Here is a 19,849-nt window from a genome sequence, read left to right as displayed (position 1 = left end):
CAGCCTTCCCATGATCCTTTGCTCCAGTCATATGACCAATCCCATGACCTGTCACACGACACTAACTCCTAAATGGGAACATGGGAACACGGCTTATGATAACCAAACAATACAATGCCACAGTATTTTCTGAGTATTAGAAGCCAAAGGCTATGCTAAACATGTCTGACAAATCATCTAAAATATATTTAATGAATATGTTCATCTTATGTGCTTGTCTGCATTTACTTCACTGACCTGATGAAACATTAATACCTCCAGCTAAAAGAGGGCTTTGGGATCCTCTGATGGCCTGGGAGATTACATCTGTCTTTTATGCTGCTTAATGCACCAAGACAATCAAGTGGGTAGAGGAAGCAGAAATATGGCTCTGTTTTGTTTTGTTTTGTTTCAGGGTTCTTTTTTGTGTGGTGAAAATAATCCATGTTCATTTATTGTCAAAACACATATGACATACATGACACACACACACACACACAAAAACATATTACTCAAAGCTCTTCATTTTCCTTCACTGTAAAATAGAGACCTTGTGGAGACCTTGAATGATAGATTTGTGAGCGCATTCCAAGTCTGATGAAATCACCTCATCAATAGCACAGTAAATCTTTACATTGGAGGCAGGAGAAAATTCCTTTGGGCCATAATACTGGACCGCAACCCCTCTCTCGCCCCACCCCCTCCTCTCCTCTCTTCAATTAGCACAGGGATCGTAACATGCAGAGTCAGCAATACTTGTCAATTGAATAGAGCAGAAGGCCACAGCTATTATACAGTACATCAAAACAAATAAGGTGTATTTGCAAACAAGGCAAGGCACCAGCTATGCCATTATCACTGTTACAATTCCCTTGGAGATAAAATATGACAGAAACAAAATATAGCTGCTACATAAACAGCTTTGATAGAAATATGCAAATTCTGGAGCAGAAAAAAACCACCTCATAAAACACAGAAAAAAGTATTCCAAAGACCACTTTATAGCCACTCAGGGATACCCTGAAATGCAGAAGCCATTCCTAACTTTTGGCGTCTGCTCAAGGCATTTGTTGTAGTCAAAGGGGTCATGTGCTGTTGTGTCTGCTGGCTCATGCATGACAGTTCCCCACGCACAAGATTATGAGTCCTGTCTGTGGACTAATGGGGGGAAGCCGCAGCAGTGATGAACCGTGCATCACACACAGACTGGGGCATTACGATACAGCCGCACGCTGCCAGGAAGCGCACAGTGTGTCATTTCTCTCTCTCTCCCTCTCTCTCTCTCTCTCCCTCTCTCTCTCTCTCTCTGTCTGTTCTTTAATGTTCTTTTTTTTGTCTGTAAATCACTGAGCAGCCACGTGCCGAGCGATCTCCAATTTAGGAGATTTAGTCTAACGGGAGATTTAACAAAACTGGTGCATTGTTACTGCTTCATTCTATTTGAATATTTTTCAGTCTGGTCATCTGTGTCTGTCTGTTTTCTGTTTACAGAAGAGGAGAGAGAGAGAGAGAGAGAGAGAGAGAGAGAGAGAGAGAGAAATGACAGACTGCAGGCAGAGTCCACAGGACAATTAGTACTTTTGTGTCTTTGCCGATGTGATTTATCTTCTGAGTGTCAATGAATGAGTGTCAGCAGACACCCGACCATAAGTATGGAATCAAATACTGTAGAGCTTTTCATACCTGAAACAATCGTCTTCATTGCATTCGATTCATTTATGGAATTAAAAGCTTTGACAGGCAGATGACAAATAATCACAGATTAAGGAATTTTCAGGCATCACAATATGGCAATTACATAGGCCTATGTCATGTAAGATCACGTTGACTGTAAATGTAAATGTGCATTTATTCATATCGCACATTATTATACACAATGGTCATTCAATGTGCTTTACATGTTATGACACAAGATTAATCAATATATACAATGCATGTAAAAAAAGCAATATAAACAGCACTACAAAGAAAAATAATATGAATTAGAAACAAAACAAACAAAAACAAACAAAAAGTCAACAGATTAATCAAAGGCAGTAGAACATAATATATTTTTATATTTCTTTTTGAAACAAGCAACTGTTGGAGCAGTTCTGATGAGAGTTGGTTCCAACAGTGGGCACCAAAATGGCTAAATGCTATTTCACCCTGTTAAGTTTAGACCCGGGGCACTACCAGCTGACCAGCGTCAGTAGATCTAAGAGACCTATAGTAGGTTTATATTGTGCATATGTCTGCAATATATTTTGAGCCCAGGCCGTTTAGTGTCTTATAGACAATGCGTAGCACTTTAAATTAAATTCTAAACCTAAATAGGAGCCAGTGCAAAGACCTGAGGATTGGGGTGATGTAATCTCTTCTTTGTTTTGGTTAAGATTCTGGCTGCTGCATTTTGAATTAGTTGGAGTTGCCAGCGAAGCATTGCAATAGACCCTTTCAAGAGAGTTCCATTATCAGCATCATAGTTGGCCCCACAAGACTTCCTTTTTAACATTCCATAATCTTAATGCAGAGGAAGTAGATTGGGACCCAAATAGAACGTTCAAGCATTGTTTTTGTTTTTATTGTTGAACACAAAATCTCTGAGCTAAGCTCTTCATTATTACACCAAGGTTTTTGACAAAGGTTCTAGTTTGAAGTGCTCTAGACTCCAAGTAGGCGCTGAGTTTCAATCTTCCCTCTTTGTTCACAAACAGAACTATCTCAGTCTTTATTTAATTGTAGGAAATTACAACCCCAAAACAGAAAAAGTTGGGATGATATGTAAAATGCAAATAAAAACAGGATGTGATAATATACAAGTCTTGTAAACCCATATTTAGCAGCAAAAAGGACATAAACAATATATCAAATGTTGAAAATAAATTTGGTCTATTTCATGGAAAATATATGTTAATTTTGAATTTGATGCCAGCAACATGTTTCAAAAAAGCATGTTTACCACTGTGCTGCTTCACCTCTTCATTTAACAAAATTCTGTAAATGTTTAGGAACTGAGGAGACTATTTGCTAGCGTTTTAAGAATGAAATGTTGTCCCATTACTCCCTGATATAGGATTTCAGTTGCTTAACAGTATGGGGTATTCTTAGTCATGTTTCATTCCATTATGCACCTAATTTGACAAATTTGGATGGATTGCAGACAGGCCATTTTAGCACCTTTAGACTCTTCCTCTATAGAGATCTACTATTTAAATATGTGCAGAATTCATTTTGCCATTGTTTTCCTGAAATATTCCAGGTCTTCCCTGGAAAAGACATTGTCTGAATGGCAGATTGGCAGTATATGTTGCTCAAAAAAACTGTATATATCATTCAGAATTGATTGTGCTTTGCCAAATGGGCAAGATGCCCATGCTGTAGACACTAATGCTCCTTCACACTGTCATAGATGTTTCGAACTGAGCACTAAAACATGTTGGATAGATTGGATACTTGGATAGGCCCCCTTCTCTTTAGCCCAGATGAGTCCATGATTTCCAAAAAGAATGGCACATTGTGATCTAACCACAGGACCTTTTCCATGTTACACAGGCCCAGATAAGAAGGTGGTGTTTTCTGTCTCAATACAGTTTTGGCTTAGCCTGGCGAGCCAGACCCACATTAAAATGTAGGGTCTGGGCACTCACCGTTCGCAGTGCTCAGTCCGAGGGGCGGAATAATCAGTTGTCTTTCAAATTCCATCTGCACGCAATAGGACGCAATAGGATATTTGTTTTCAAGTAGCAGGGAATTCAAGCCAAACCGTTGCAACTCTGCCATCAATCATTATGTTAAGCCCACCAAACGACTCTATACACGATTTCAATGCCTGATTAAGTTTTGATTTCTGGAGCTCACAAGCCAACAGAGATTTGCTAGACTAGCCCTGGCAGCAAATGTAATTTGCTGCCGCTAGGGGCGCGTCTAGATTTCTAGGCTAGTTTTGGCTGTTTTGGCTCTTACAATTTTGGCTGTAGTTTTTGAATTTGAGTATGAAACTGTGCACATAGACAATGGTTATCAGAAGTTTTCCTGAGCCCATACAATGACAGGCCTGGAAACAGGTCTGGGGTGGATGCAGTGCCATCTGAGGTCCAAAAGACCATGGCTATCCAATTTGTTTTTAGCTCTTTCCCTTGTTTGCAAAGATTTCTCTGGATTCTCTGAATGTTTTAATAATAGTATGTCCTGTAGATGATGAACTCCCCAAATACTTCACAATGTCATGTTAAGAAGCATTAAATTTGCATTGTTTCATCATTTGTGTACACAGGTTTACACAGAGTGATGAATACTTGTTGAATTTGTTTTCTTTATCATTACACAACTTTTCCAGCATTTTGTTACCCCCGTCCCAACTTTTTTTAAAACATGTTGCTGGTATCAAATTAAAAATTAACACATATTTTCCATGAAATAGTTAAATTTGTAATTTTCAACATTTGATATGTTGTCTGTGTTCTTTTTGCAGCTAAAAATGAGTTTAAGAGAAACGTTCCAACGTTTTCTGTTTTGGGGGTTGTATGTTGCATCTAGCCATTCCCATAGACACAATGACTCAATGGGACCAACATCATTTGGTGACTTTATCTGAAGCTGTACATTTGCACATGATATGACAGCTTCAGATAAAGTGCACTGAGTCTTTTGCGCTGAGCCCTGCGGCAACCACATCAAAAATATTTGGGATATTACCTCAACCAAAAGCAACCTAGCGGTGAGCGAAGCGCATTCCGCATGCAATGTGAAGTCCCCTTTAGATGAGCAGCGAACCACTTGAGGTTTTAAACTAATTGATAAGAAAAGCCTGTCGTAGTTATGTGACAAAGAAGGGAACCCAGGGCTGAGTTCAAGACGAACAAAACAAAGTACACTGCAAAGTGTATAATCAAATGCTATCAGTAATGCGTTGTACACTGTCGTTTGCACACGCGCTCTATCTATCTATTTTCAAGTTTTCATTCTTATCTTTCATCTGTAAATGACTTGATGATGGATATGCTATGCTCACTGCCTTTTTAATACGGCAGGTTTTACATGTCGATGCTGACAGGATAGCACCTCTGACACAAAGAAGCTACCTAAAAAAGACCTAAAAACCATAGATATTAGAAAGCTAGATACCACATAGGGCTCCAGAACGTACGTAAATAGTGCTGCCATCTTGGTGGGGGCAACAATCACTAGAGCAGGGCTGCCCAAATTCTTCCCCGTCAAGGGCCACAAATGACTCGGGGTGGAGGGCCGCAGGCCAAAACTAAATGTTCAATTCATGGACCATGTGAAAAGGGAGTCCCTCCTTTTCCCCAAACTGCCTGACCCTTTCCAGAACATTTAGACTGACTATTTCTCCTACACCCACAAATACTGAAACACTCTCGCACGCACATTTTCACTCCCTGCAATTGGGTCACGTGTTCCCTGGTTGGAAATGGGGATTGGGAAATGTGTTGATTGTGCGGGGTGGCTTTCATCCCCATTTTAAATAACTGTATGTATTGTAGTGTTATTGTAGTGTATTATTTAAATATGAATATTTAGTTAGTAGTGATCTGTGTTAAGTTATGTTTCCAATGTATGTTTAGGTTAATCAATGTATGTATTGTGCACGTCTGTTTGTATGGGAGCTGGGTAACCCCCACCCCTCAATCATAGTGGTATCAACCAATTGGCCCCTAATTGGTTGGCTTTATTTAAAGCAAGGCTTTTCTGCCTGATGGAGAGCCTTGTGAGAGAGACTGAAGAGTGTCAACTAGATAAGAGGTTGTATGGAACGTTTTCAGTGTGGAAATTGCTAGTGCTTAAGAAACCGGTTGGTTGAATTTTGTTTTGTCTTGTCAAGTCTTTTTGTTTGCACTGTTATCGCACTGTAAATAAATCTGCACTCTCCACCACAATCCACGTGTGCTTGCTGTGTCTTCACCCCAACATCACTTCACCTCAGTGAGTCCTAGCCGCTCATCCTGTGTGTGGGTACGGACCTGAAGGGCCGTATTTTTCACAGACCATTAAATTGAAATGTAATTTATATTATATAAAAAGTAGACTATTTTTAAGAAATAAAAACACTACTCTTTACTGTGCTTGTCTTTGCACTGTTTACAGTACTTTTATTAATATTGTGAAATGATTGAACATCCATATGGCTGTTTTAAGTAGTAGAAATATATAGTGTATCTGAAGCAATCAAAATCTTATTTTATAAGAAAGTTATTTGCATCAATATGAATTAATATAGAACACAACATGCCCCTATGGGACAAATTGACACATTCTTCAGAATAATCTTTTTTTTTTCAGGAATGGGAACCATTTTTAAAAAACTTATTGTGCAACACAATGTGTTTCCATAAATTTCTTAATTCACATATTAAGAAATAATAAAATAAATATTCATACAATATTAATACACAAAGGTAATAAACAAAATATTAATACAAATAGATTTGATTTGAATGACAATTGGACAATTCAGATTAGCTACTAGCTTCTCATCAGCCCTCCTCACTATGGATCTGCGCTGACAGAAGCTCAATAGCGCCCCCCTATAGCCCCATCTAAAATAATGTTAAACTGTGCTGTGGTCAGATAGTAAACTGCAACCAGTCTTTGAGTCAATAGAACGTTGAGACAGAATTAAATTCTGACTGGGCCAAAAAAAATCAAATTGGGCAGCCCTGCACTAGAGGCTATGGTGAAACAGGTGTCTGATTGGAAAACAGACAGGTGTCTCGGTATACCACCTAATAGAACTCGACGGACAATGCGGTACCTAGCTTTCTAATATCTATATAAAAACTACCTCAAAAAGCTGTTGCACATCGCTGTGACCGAATATGTTGTTCAAAACTAAGTTTACAAAAATGTAGAGACTCGCAAGCAGGTGGAGTCATAAACAGTGTTGAAGGCGGGGGCAAAGGGTGTAGACAATCTGTAGACAAGCTGTTTCAAATTCATTATGAATTTTCTTTTTTTTTTCAAAAAAAAAAACAACAACATATGAAGGTACGTTTGAAGGACTAAGATGAGTTTTTAAGGGTTAATGAATTGCTGCAGTGGGTCTTTAAAGCACTTCATTACACACTTACACTTTATCCACTGGACATCCACAAGGTAATCTGCAAGAAAAGTACACTATGATACATATTTGTCTATTTATATCCTTCTTTAAATATGTGCCTCAAAAGCACTCACGGGACGACTCTTTGAACATGAATTGTTCTCAACTAGTTACATTGTGACAAGGGAAAACACAACACAAAAATTATTTCTAAGAACTTCCATTTCATTCATTTTTATCCCCGTTCAACATTTTAATGACAGAGACTGCAATATTTATTTGTTTAGGCCTTTCATTACAGGACAAAAAAAATAAATATATAAACACTGGATGACGGTCAAGAGCCATCCAAACTAAGTAATCCCCATGTAATCAGTGTGCTTACTAAAACAACCACTGGCACAACACCAAGCCAGCTCTGCTGCTGGGTCTCTAGCAGAGATCAGAGGGTGTGAGATTTGAGAAAAAAATAATGAGGCTTTAATCATTGTCAGGACTTCAATTGCAAAGACTGGGACGGAGGGTTCTGGTATGGTTGTCACCGTAGCTTCACCAATATGCAGATTTACTGAGCTAGTTTAAGTACTTTTTCTCTCCCTTCCCCAGTGGAAACATTTGATCTTTGTACTGTCATTTGTAGATTGCTGCACTTGGCTCGTAAAATCGACAGGAATAAAGTAGGGCACTCTCTGGTTTTGATGTATTACTTTTAAGAGTTTATGAGACGGAGCTCCTGATGGGGATAAAGGTGAACCTTTCCACTAATAGAGAACAGGCTCCCATTCCCTTCCTTCATTTAAGACGTTCTCTCTCCAGTGGCCAAATTTAATTAAATTCCTAACGGCTTTGCCAAGACCATCCCGGCCCACTAAAACACTAATGGATGCCTTAATAGCACACACACACACACAGACACACAGAAAGAAACATAGATGCACACACACACACACACAAACACACACACACAGAGAGAAAGAAACATAGATGCACACACATAAACATAGATGCACACACACACACACACAGAAAGAAACATAGATGCACACACACAAACACACACACACACGCGCACACGCACACACACACACTGACGTCTATATATGGGGGTCTGTCCAGCCGCTCATCTGGGCAAGCAGGACTCATCCAGCAGATAATCAGCTGGATCCTAGCAGGACGTACAGTCCCATTTCTCCTCAAAGAAGCAGACGGTGTGTCTGCAGATGACCAATTTATTCCACTAAAACACTAAAATTACCAAGTTTTATATCGACTGAATGCCTTAGCAGTTGTTGCACGTCTCCAGGCAGCATGGCTCCCGTTACTGTAGGCTTAAGATGACATGGCAAGTGCCCTTGTGTAAGCATACCCATGTGATGAGTGCTGTTAGATTTAATGGCCTTCTGCACCTGCTTATGTTTCAGATGGCCCTCCCTCTTGTGTGCAGTATTAAGTTGGTGGGGGTAGGGGGATGGCAGATGCTTCATGTGCTGCTGCAAGGCAGGGGTCAACCCCATTTGGCATCCTGGGTCTAATCATCAAGTGCAATCAGTTGCTAAACTGAACCGCTAATCATTTACTGCCTACATCAAAACACTGCCATATTCACTGTATGTGAATGACAAATATTCATAAACTGTGGGAACTCTCTCCACATGTCACCCAGCCCAACACACAGATTTGTTCTTGGCAGGCATTTGTGAGGCACGTAATGCATTATGCATTCCTGAATGCACACTGCACACAAAACATCAATCAACACAGCAAGAGACCCGTGCACAGAGTGTGTCAAACACTCGACTCATGAGGGCTGGCGAACATGAAAATAAGTCATCTGATTTGCACTAGCAAGGAGTCCAGATTTCATCGAGGGACAGGAAGGGATTAGAAATAGTGTCAATAAATAAGCTTAAAAGGATTTTCTAAACGGGTGCCATTTTATATGTGCTCCGCATCTCCACAGCAGGCTATGGGGGAAAGACATGCATAGCACTGCGAGTGACTTTAATCCACCACTCTAGGCTAATTGAATTTAAAGTCACGGCGGCCAGACCTGCCACCTGAGTGTCGTGCCATTTGCTGAGCTCCCTCAGTAGTTGGCATAAAAACATAAAATGGCCGGACAGATCATGCTGAAGGCGTCTTAATCCAATCTATTCTGTGTTTTATTAATCCCCTAATGTATTTGCAGAAGATGGGGGGTGAGGTGAAAGTATACTGTATCATCTTGCAAATCTGCAACACCAGCCTTTAGGTATCATAATAACGTTGAAAGAAATGTGTTGGCAAGTTGGTCAGAACTCTGTGGATTGATTAAATGGACTTTTAGACTTCTATTACTCTGTGATCAATAACTAAATGGCTCAACCAAGCAGGCGTAATGTATATTTCTGAGGCAGCGCATAGCGAATCGGCATGTGCGCCGAAGCAGCTGAGGTTATGGCCAGCCAGCATTTTATTCTGTTCCCATCTGGAGTTTTACCTAAATCCGGAGATTTGGCTGACCCGTGCACATTTGCCCATCCTTCCTACAAAATGCCCTCACCAAAGCAACAGTCTGTCCCGGATAGTCTCCAGCGCCGACTTAATTGAATAAAAACGCAAATCCTGTCGGGATGTTACCCGCACCGCACTACCCTATGTATGGAGTTGCATCTGAATGAACGGTGAGGTCACATGTGATAACAATAGTTTGGGAATCTTTCTAGGATCCAGTGCCGTCGGAGCCTTCGAGAGCGTCAAATATAGGAAAAATCGACCCAAATTAAAACAAGCGATATAATTATCTTACAGGACTCCTGAGAATGGTGCGGCACACATAGGAAATTAATGAAGGAGATGAACAACTGAAAATGTTCGTGTTTTTCTGAGCTGATGTCACTGCAATCTTTGAAGCATGAAGTCGCTCACTGCGCATCAGAAAGCGAAGGATAGAGGCTTGCATTTGCAAGGAAGAACCATGCTTTATGGAAACGTTCATCGTTATCTTTGAAATAGACTGCAGCAGGTGAGTGAGTGCTGTCTCGTAAGGAAGTTTTGACTTGAAACACACTGCCTTTCATATTTCTGGCATTATCTTTGGTGTCACGCTGATATGGTAAACTTCAACCTTAAACACATAAATACGGTCCGTGTTTGCATCTGAATTTTTACCAGAACAACTTGCTGTATCGACATAGTCTTAATTGTGCACCAGTCTCGGCAACACTGATTGAAATTGCTGGCTGCAGTAGACTTGTATGTTTCCGATGACACGGAAGGAAGTGTTATGTTCTTAGACCAGTCTTCCTTCACCTCGGTTCTTCCTATATTTGTATAATGCGCACTACATGCAAATTGCTGTATTCGCCTATATGGTTTGAATCAGTAACATTAGCTTACAATTTAACCCCTGAAACTCAGCATGCACATCATCAAAACAGTTGGATGAAGAGTTGACTTGCCGGATCGCAATTTAAAACAGTTTGATGAAGAGTTTACTTGCCTGATCGAAATTTAAACATAAAGAAAGGTATATGCTCAAATATTTTAATTTAAAGAGTCGTCTGATGATTCCACAACAACACAAGACGATGTCATTATATGACACCCATAATTAAAAACAAAATATCGATATGGTTCGTTAGTAAAACTTCAGGTTTCCACTGAACGCTGATGCAGTTGGGAAACTTTAAAACTTTTAGAATCAACCTGATTCGAAATGCATGAATAATGTACAGCCAAGCAAATTCTATGCCGAGAGAGAGAAGGCCCGCTGGGGTGTAGGACGTTTGGTGAGGATCCAACAGCGCAATTTAATCAGTGCGCTTTATGCATTCCTTGTCTTCCAGTCACTTCTTAGGGAATGATTTATCTCCGCTCCCTCTATTTAGCTTGACACAGAGAATTGATAACGCTGAGGAGTGAGGCTCTCATCTTTACTAAAGTGTTTGATTTCCCCCAGCCAGTGTGAGGGTTTCCTTGAATTTCCCCTGGGGATCAATAAAGTATCTATCTATCTAGCTAGCTAGCTAGCTATCTAGCTGTCTGTCTAGGCTGCGCATCAACCTTTCAAACCACCCTTTGTTCATTAATCTAAGGGCATGTGGAATGAGGCTAGTTGTGAGTCAAATCAATGAAATGCAATGTCCTAGTCTGGAGGTAATCCCCTAATCAAGTTCAGTTTATCTGGGTTGCTCATTAGAGAATAATCCAGAATATCATTTGAAATCTGTGTGGATTTTGTTTTGTTTTGTATTTTTTTTACTAGAAGAAACACTTGTTCTATGTGTGTGTGTGTGTGTGTGTGTGACAGAGCTTTAGCCATGGTTTAAGACATTCTTTTCAGATAAATCATGAAGGTGTGATATTGGTTGTAATTCTTATGTTTTCTGTGTACTTGGATGTTGCATGTGGAAAATCCTGTTAGTGAAGAGCCACATTAGATGTTAATAGTTATTATTTTACTTTTATGAATAGTTACTATCCGGTTAGATAGGCACATAGCTTAGTTAAAGCATGACTAATATTGTAAATGTAATGTTTCAGTGGTCCATTCAGTTTGTGTTTAATTTCTCTTAAACGGCTGCTGTAACAATGGTCCTCAAGTACATATAAAACCCATACTCCCAAAAGCATAGGGTCAAGACCTTGACCATGTACCCCGTTTTGCATGTTGCAATTAGGGACACCTTCATACCTCATCCAAGAGCAAAATCTCCCTCCTACTCGGCCGGCTTACTTGTGTGTCAATGCAAAATGCAACAGAGTTAAAGTGCTCCAACCGCTCCAGATGAAATAAATAGTAGTCTGATGAAATGCAACTTTAAAGACCCTGCAGTGTTTAAATTCTGTGTGCACCCACTGCCACACAGTTCTCAATAGCAACTAATCCTGCTCCCACACAAGGAGGAGGAAAAACCCATCACACACATACAACTGGCAAGCATGGCCTTTGTCTAGCATACAAGTCATGTAAATGCACTCGGAAAGGCACAGGCACATTGGCATCGGTAGCTCTTTCCAACACAATGCTTGCAAATAAGCAGGAAGCAAGAGCCTCGTTTCAGCTGGAAATGTGAGTGCAGACCCATCAAATTCATTTGTGGCAGTCAGGAGCCCTAAAGCTGGATAAAGCCCTTTCTCTCTCCCCTCAGTTATCCTCATGCACAAACACAAAATCAATCTGTCAAGCGATGTTCAACCGTCAGCGTACAGAGACTCGCGTCATGATCACGTCGCCTCTAAAATGTTAATTCTCATAACCAAACCACGATCACGAGTTTCACTCTTTTCTTGGAGGAGTGGGGTGAGGGTAGCTTCAGTCACATCAACCGTGGTATGGATTTATAACAAGCCCAGTTTGATTATCACAGCTTTATTCTCCCTATGAAATATAATCTGATTAGTGCAGACAAACTGACCCCTACCCTTTTGGCAGACCTAAAGGAAAAATCAACAACAACACAACACTCACATATCCCATAAGCATTCTTGCCATCCATCGCTGCCCCTGCCCCCCTACACCTGTTGTGCTCCGTTCCAGACTTTTGATACTCGGCTGTTGGCATACCACCACACTTCAGAGCCCCGTGGCCCTCTAGTCAGGTGTCGGGGGCAATAAACAGGGTCTCACTAAGGCACACTTGTAGCCTCTCATCACTACTGTTGTCTCTCTTAGGCCCCTTTTCTAATTGGGGATTTGCACTGTGTGCTGTTGTGCTGTGGCTCTCATCAGGGGCTCTCCAGCCTCTAAGAATAGCGTGTTCGTGGGTGTCAGGGAGGAATGGGCTGGCTAGCGCTGTGCATTCTCCTGCCTGAACACAGGGGCAAAAGGGGCATCTTGTGTGTGTGTGTGTGTGTGTGTGTGTGGGCGGGGGGTGGGGGTTGGGGTGCATTTGTCGGGAGTGGCTCAGACGACAGTTCCTGGTTTGGTGCTGACGCACAAGCTCAGGCAGAATATAAAAAGGCCCAAGGAGAGCCAAATGCTGCTCTCCAGGCCGCCAAGCCAGTGTTCTGGTCTTATAAGATGTAATATGCATACGCACGCAAGCTGATTCAGCGACAAGGCAATCCAGCACTAAAAGCTGCAACCTTTTCCTCTACGCCAACCTTTTATTTATTTTTTTTCAAAAAAGAGGATCAAGCTATTTGTGGAAAAGCCACTGTAATATGTATAAAATACTGCCCTTTCCTTTGTAAAAAGGTTTTAGATATCTTGACATCCGAAGACACCTGGTTATGTTTCTATAGACCAGTGGTTCAGTGGTCACCAGACAAGAACTTTTTGTCTGGTGACCCCCCAAAAACATATGGGCCAAGTCTCGAGACCCCCTTCTCTCTAACTGGTGGAATTTTGTTTCGAAATGTTGTGAGATGGGCATTGGAAGCAAAGGCGTCTTCTCTCATAGGTAGGCTATGTCAACACAAAATGCATTAATGGCAGCCTTTGACTAAAAACCTTCAGAAAAATGTTTTTAATCCAGACACACATCATTTAGCGTCCCTTCCAATATTTTTGCCGACCCCCAGATTAAGAACCACTGCTAGAGACCATGGTGAATTCTCAGTTAACTGTAATCAGTGGTAGACATATTCTTCCTGAGAATAACAAAGCTGCCACAATGAGATCTGGATTTTCGGGAGCAGCTTAAATACTTGGTGCTGCACTGTTATCATTGAACGAAGTCCTTCATCATACCTGCCTTTCTGTGTAAAACTAAGAGACAAGGGGACCAAATGTAAGACAGGCCCATGTGTTATTACCTGGGTAGACCGCTATCTATTATGTAATTCATTTGATCGGAGTCTTTACTGGTGAGGTAAAATTAGGTGAATGCATCAGTTTGTGTTGAGTTCGTGACAATAGCAACTTAGACAAAGGAAAGCTTAGTGGAATGTTTTGATATTAAGTAACAGGATCAGGAATATGGTGGCCATATGTCACAGTGCGCACTGTCTGGGAGGACAGCGCAAAAACAGATTGGCTCGGATATTAGACCATGTTTGGCTTGGTGTTACATGTTAGATAAGATCTTGGCTTTCACTGAAATGGAGGTGGGCAAGTGCGGTTACGCAAATGGTTTAGCCAAGCGTCCGGTTGGTCAATCAGGCACTGTGCCACTAATTACCTCTACAAATCATATAAACAAACTGAGGCTGGTGACATAATTCTATAAAAATACCATTAAGGTAGACTTAATTATAGAATTGGTTAAGAATGTCAAATTCTATTTATTTGTGCACATCATACAAACTCTGTTACTATGGTCTGACAGGATTTGATGGACAGGCAAGAACTTTGTTTTGTTTACTTAATTGGTGTGTCTGTTGATTGACTCTGACAGTAAGGGCAGTCTCTAGCGACAGTGTTTGGACAGTAGAACAGCATTGTTTAACCTAGTTGATGAAATCTCAGAGAGAGAGAGAGACAGGCAGAGAGAGAGAGAGACAGGGAGAGAGAGAGAGAGAGAGAGCAAGAGAGAGAAAGAGAGAGAGAGAGAGAGAAAGTGAGTCTGAAAGCCTCTGTGCCATTTCCAAATGACCACCACTGGCGTTGTGGCTGCACCTGCCATTCTGTGTCTGTGTGGAGTGGACACGGAGGGATCAACACTTTTAATTTGTGTAAGCTCAGCTCTGTGTCACACAGAAAGTGAATATCGTGTCAGAATGGCGCGGCTGGCCAGGCCAAAACATCTGAGTTGCCAGCACTGGATTATGAGTCAGCTATTCCAATGCGGTATAAGGCCCTTTGCGTGAATAGGAGGGATGAGACAAGATTGGACCCAGTCAGGGATCGCTTTTCAAATTTACTGCAGCAAGGCCGTAGATCAAGGACCAACCAGGGCAAGAGGAAGCATGTTTCGTTGTGACTCCAGCCTAGCGGGACGCCTCACTGCACACAGGTTTGACTTTGTCTCTGAGTTCGGGACTTTTGATTAGGCATTTCAGTGTTTACTTTGTGGCTGGTTTTGGGTTGCAGAATGTGAATGTGTTTCTGTGTTTCTGCATCTTTGTGTGTTAATGGATCGGAGTGTTGTTGGGAAACAGGCTTTTGTATCAGTTTATGTAACTCAACCTGCTTCTCTAAGCAGACACCACTTTAATTTTGTGCAAAAACATATAGTGTGCCAAGTAAAATACTGAAAATAACTAAATCGAGTATATGCCCCGTGTAAGTAAATGACCTGACGATTAACAAGAATTGACAGTGTGCAAGAATTGACACATGAACAGGAAATGTTATTATTGTGAGTTCCTTGAAACTGTTTTTCTTGTGATCTTTTGGCAGATCACATGCTAAAAAAACTGAACATGATCTTGTTTTGTGATGACAGGTACTGTGTGGAAGAACACGTGTTTGAGTTTTGAGAAAGAAGGAGAGAGAAATAACACAGTACAGCAGCATTCATGTTCTCCAGTTGATTTTCAACACCCTTTAACTCCACGTTGAACCTATGGCTTATGGTGTGAGGTGACACAGGGCCATGAGAGAGAGAGAGAGAGAGGGGGGGGGGGAAGAGAGAGGGAGAGAGAGTCTGAAGAGCAGCTGTCCCTCCATGTCACGGATCATCCACCCACCCAACCCACACCCCCACGCTCATAAAACAGGAGACTGTGGATGGCTGGCATGGCATGGGAGTAACGCACCCAGCAAATGGCTCTCGCTCATTTCGCTAGAGATGAGTGAGTGAGATGAGTGTCTGTTGAACCCCTCCTCCCTCCTGCTTGCCTCTCTCAATTAATGAGATATTTTTTAGAGCAAATCCTGGTCCATGTTGTACTGACTCGGGCCATAATTATAGGGACACGATCCCAGTGCAGCTGTGGGCCTCTGAGGCATTTTGCCTTTTGCTCATTTTATGTCTTTATGATTATTAATCTTTTTTTCCCTCTCGTGTAGATTTTTATGAAGTGATTTTTTTTGGTATGTCTCTGAGGATCTGACACTATTTGCTAACATGATTAGTTGACTGGTTTGACATAAAATAGTATGACAATGTCTTGTGAAAGTTTTCTTTTCAAACATATCTTTTGAAACAATCAAACAATCTTTTTTTTTTCTCTTCCCCTCCCCAGGCTGTTTGAAGTGAGTTTTCTCATGACGTCTTCGCCAGAGATCTTCGCCTCCCGAGCAAAACCCATCCTGGAAATTATTTGGTTATGAGAACCTGCATTCATACAGGGAACTGGTTAGTGCAAGAGTCTGAGATCATGTACTGTATGCAATGTGTGGAGTTAATCCCAGTAATAGTATCTATTTCCAGACATTAAGGTAAATTTTTGAACAAATGTCCAAATAATTATAGTATGATTTCATACAGTACATATTAAGCAACAATTAAAATTTACAAAGATTTTGGTGGATATAGCCTACTGCATTTATAGCCTATAGTATTATACATCTAATGTTGGTGTGCAAATATCAATCAATTCGGTCATATGGATATAGTTTATGCAAAGACTCACAATTTATCACAATAAAGGGTTTCCGCAGGGTCTTAAAAAGTCTACACATTTCACAATATGCATTTTAGGACTTAAAGCATCTTAAATACATTACAATATTATGCAGTTTGTCTTAAACAGGGATGGATTACTGGACGGGCCTACCGGGCCAGGCCCAGGGGCCCAAGGGGTCAGGGGGCCCTGAAGCCCAAGCCTTTGCATGGAATCATTGCCTTAATATCAACAAATCAGTATTGGCGATCCCCAAAATGCACCAGAATACAGGAAATCACATCAAACAAATTAAAAAAATTCTGGGGGAGGACCCCCAAACCCCCCCTCCCACATATACGACAATAAGTGAGGGGCCCTTAATACATCTGGACCCAGGGGCCCGAAAGTTCATAATCCGCCCATGGTCTTAAATATGCATAGTTAGGTCTAAATTCTGTTAATGTTCATTGAACGTGCAACACTGGTCTTTTATTTTTATTAGCAGCATAGATTGAAGTTGTTTGACATTGTAAATCTCTCTCAGATACAGCATACCACAATGTAATAAAATGATAACAAGATTTATGTGGAACTGATAACAAAAAAACTTTGTAGCTTGTGTAAAAGTTTAGAGAACAAATTTATTTACTTTGCTAATAATTCTGGGACCTTTTCCTCATATTTCTGTCAGTATTGCCGTGATTTAAATTTCATTCATAACCGTCTTAAAGAGGTCTTAAAAAGGTCTTTAAAAAATCTTACATTTAACTTGTGGAAACCTGCAGAAACCTACAGCAGATGACTTGATAGAGTGCCATTACATGGCAGGTGATTCCCGTGTTGTGCTCCACAGGCAGGCGGTAATATGTTTGGGGAGCCTGTTGCCCACCTGTGGGCGTGGGGTGTGCCGCTCCTCCTGTGGTGCGCCAGCGCGTCGGCCGCAGACGCCGTCCCGTGGCCCTGCCCGCAGCGCTGCGACTGCAGCCCGGAGACGCAGGAGGTGAACTGCTCCCGGAAGTATCTGACGGCCGTGCCCGAGGGCTTCGCGGCCGACACCAAGCGCCTGGACCTGTCGTCCAACCGGCTGAAGACGCTGAGCCGCCGGCAGTTCTCCGGCCTCTCCAAGCTCCAGGAGCTGGACCTGAGCAACAACGTGCTCTCCATGATGGAGGTGGAGGCCTTCCAGGGGCTGCAGAGTCTCCGCGTGCTCAAGATCCGTAGCAACCGGCTCAAGATCATCCCTGTAGGCGTCTTCACGGGGCTGTCCAACCTGCGCAGCCTGGACCTGAGCGAGAACGAGATCCTGGTTTTCCTGGACTACACCTTCCGCGACATGGCCAGCCTGCAGCAGCTGAACGCGGGCGAGAACGACCTGGTGTTCATCTCGCAGCGCGCCTTCGTGGGCCTCCAGGGCCTGCAGGAGCTCAACGTGGACCGCAGCAACTTGACGTCCGTGCCCAGCGAGGCGCTGTCGCAGCTGGGCGGGCTGGTCAAGCTGCGCTTGCGCCGGCTGACCATCAGCGCACTGCCCAACAATGCCTTCCGTAGGCTCCACCAGCTGCGCAGCCTGAAGATCCTGCACTGGCCCTCGCTGGACACTGTGGGCAGCAACAGCCTGCTGGGCCTCAACCTCACCACACTGGCCGTCACCAACTGCAACCTGAGTGCCGTGCCGTATGCCGCCATGAGGCACCTGATCTACCTGCGCTACCTGGACCTCTCCTACAACCCCATCACCACCATCCTGAGCAACCAGCTCGGGGACCTGCTGAGGCTGCAGGAGCTGCACCTGGTCGGCGGCGGCCTGTTGCGGGTCGAGCCGGCGGCGTTCCGGGGGCTGCCGCACTTCCGGCTGCTCAACGTGTCGTCCAACCGGCTGACCACGCTGGAGGAGAGCGCCTTCCACTCGGTGGGCAACCTGCAGATCCTGCGCCTGGACCGCAACCCGCTGGCGTGCGACTGCCGCCTGCTGTGGGTGGCGCGCCGGCGCCTGCGGCTGGACTTCGACGGGCGCCAGCCCGTGTGCGCCGCGCCCGAACGTGCCCGCGGCCGCCGCATCAGCGACTTCTCCGAGGGCGAGCTGCCGGTGGTGTTCACCTGCCGACAGGCCTACATCCCCGACCGCCGGCCCCAGGAGGTGCTGGCCGAGGAGGGCACCACGGCGCTGTTCGACTGCAAGGCCGAGGGCTATCCGCTGCCCAGCATCACCTGGCTGTCCACGCAGCAGACCATGCTCACGTCCATGGGCCGTATCCGCGTGCTGGCCAACGGCTCCCTGGAGGTGCGCTACGCCCAGGTGCAGGACAGCGGCACCTACATGTGCCTGGCCACCAACGCCGCCGGCAACGACAGCATCTTCGTCAAGCTCCAGGTGCAGGGCTTCCCGCGCAACCGCACGGCGCCCTACTACCCCGAGGGCGGCTGGAGCACCACGCCGTACCCGCCCTCCACCAACACCTCCGCACAGGTGACGAACCCGTACCCCTTCGACGCCAAGACTCTGGTCATCGCCACCACCATGGGCTTCCTGTCCTTCCTGAGCTCCGTGGCCATCTGCTTCGTGTTCATGTTCTTCTGGAGCCAGAGCAAGGGCCAGATCAAACACACGGCCACCATCGACTTTGTGCCGCGGTCCTCCATGGGCGGCGGCGGAGGGGACGGGGACACGGGGAGGTTCACTATGAAGCTCATCTGAAAAGAGGAAGTGATGTCGCTGGCACTCTGGCACACGCTGGCACTCAAACCATAGTTTCTCTGTCTATAACTCAAACAGGCCTTCAAAAGCTGCTTGTTAACCTGCTTAGACAGAGCGGGAATCTGTAATAATAGTAATAATAATAATAATAATAATAATGATAATAATAAGGGTTTGCTATCAACTGTTTTGTCTGTCATTTATAGTCTGTGTTCCAAGTGTTGAAGGTTAAACTAACAATTGCTGTATGCTGTATGTTATATGGCATTTAACCATGTACGATATTCTCTATTTTTCATTAAGGTACAATTTAATTTAATTCATGTAATGTAAATTGCAGTCCTCTCTGCAGTGTACATATATTTTGCATGAAGTGCCACATTTAGCAGCAGTATTTTGATACAGAAGTCAGTGAAGGCACATATGAATGATTCTAGTATTATTGGTCTTCCTGGGAGATTTGATAGAGATTCTTTATGTCTCATATATATATATATATAAATTCATATCAACGTGTGGCTGTTATACCTAAATATAGGATTTCTCTCACCAAAAATGATTCTAAGCATAGACGGACATTCAATTCTAATAATTTATGTTTTGGGTGCTTTTGAACTGTAAGCGTTAGAATACATTTCAGTATTGATTTGATGGTAAACACAAAATCAATGTTCTTCTTCCATTTTACACTTACACTGCATAACCATGCATACCTT

General features: G+C 43.0%; 1 protein-coding gene across 1 annotated transcript; it reads left to right on the top strand.

Annotated features, from left to right (window-relative positions):
- Positions 1-9,212: 9,212 nt before the first annotated feature.
- lingo4b (leucine rich repeat and Ig domain containing 4b) lies at positions 9,213-19,133 on the top strand. Its single transcript, XM_076279636.1, has 3 exons — positions 9,213-9,237; positions 13,005-13,015; positions 17,292-19,133. Exons 1-3 carry the CDS (start codon positions 9,213-9,215, stop codon positions 19,131-19,133), a joined length of 1,878 nt encoding a protein of 625 aa, XP_076135751.1.
- Positions 19,134-19,849: the final 716 nt, after the last annotated feature.

Source organism: Alosa pseudoharengus, unplaced genomic scaffold, assembly GCF_046254945.1.
Source record: "Alosa pseudoharengus isolate Yale_2024_CS ecotype anadromous, Long Island Sound unplaced genomic scaffold, YU_APseudo_1.1 YU_APseudo_1.1_scf_12, whole genome shotgun sequence".
NCBI lineage: Eukaryota > Metazoa > Chordata > Actinopteri > Clupeiformes > Clupeidae > Alosa > Alosa pseudoharengus.
This window is presented reverse-complemented; position numbering and strand designations above follow the sequence as displayed.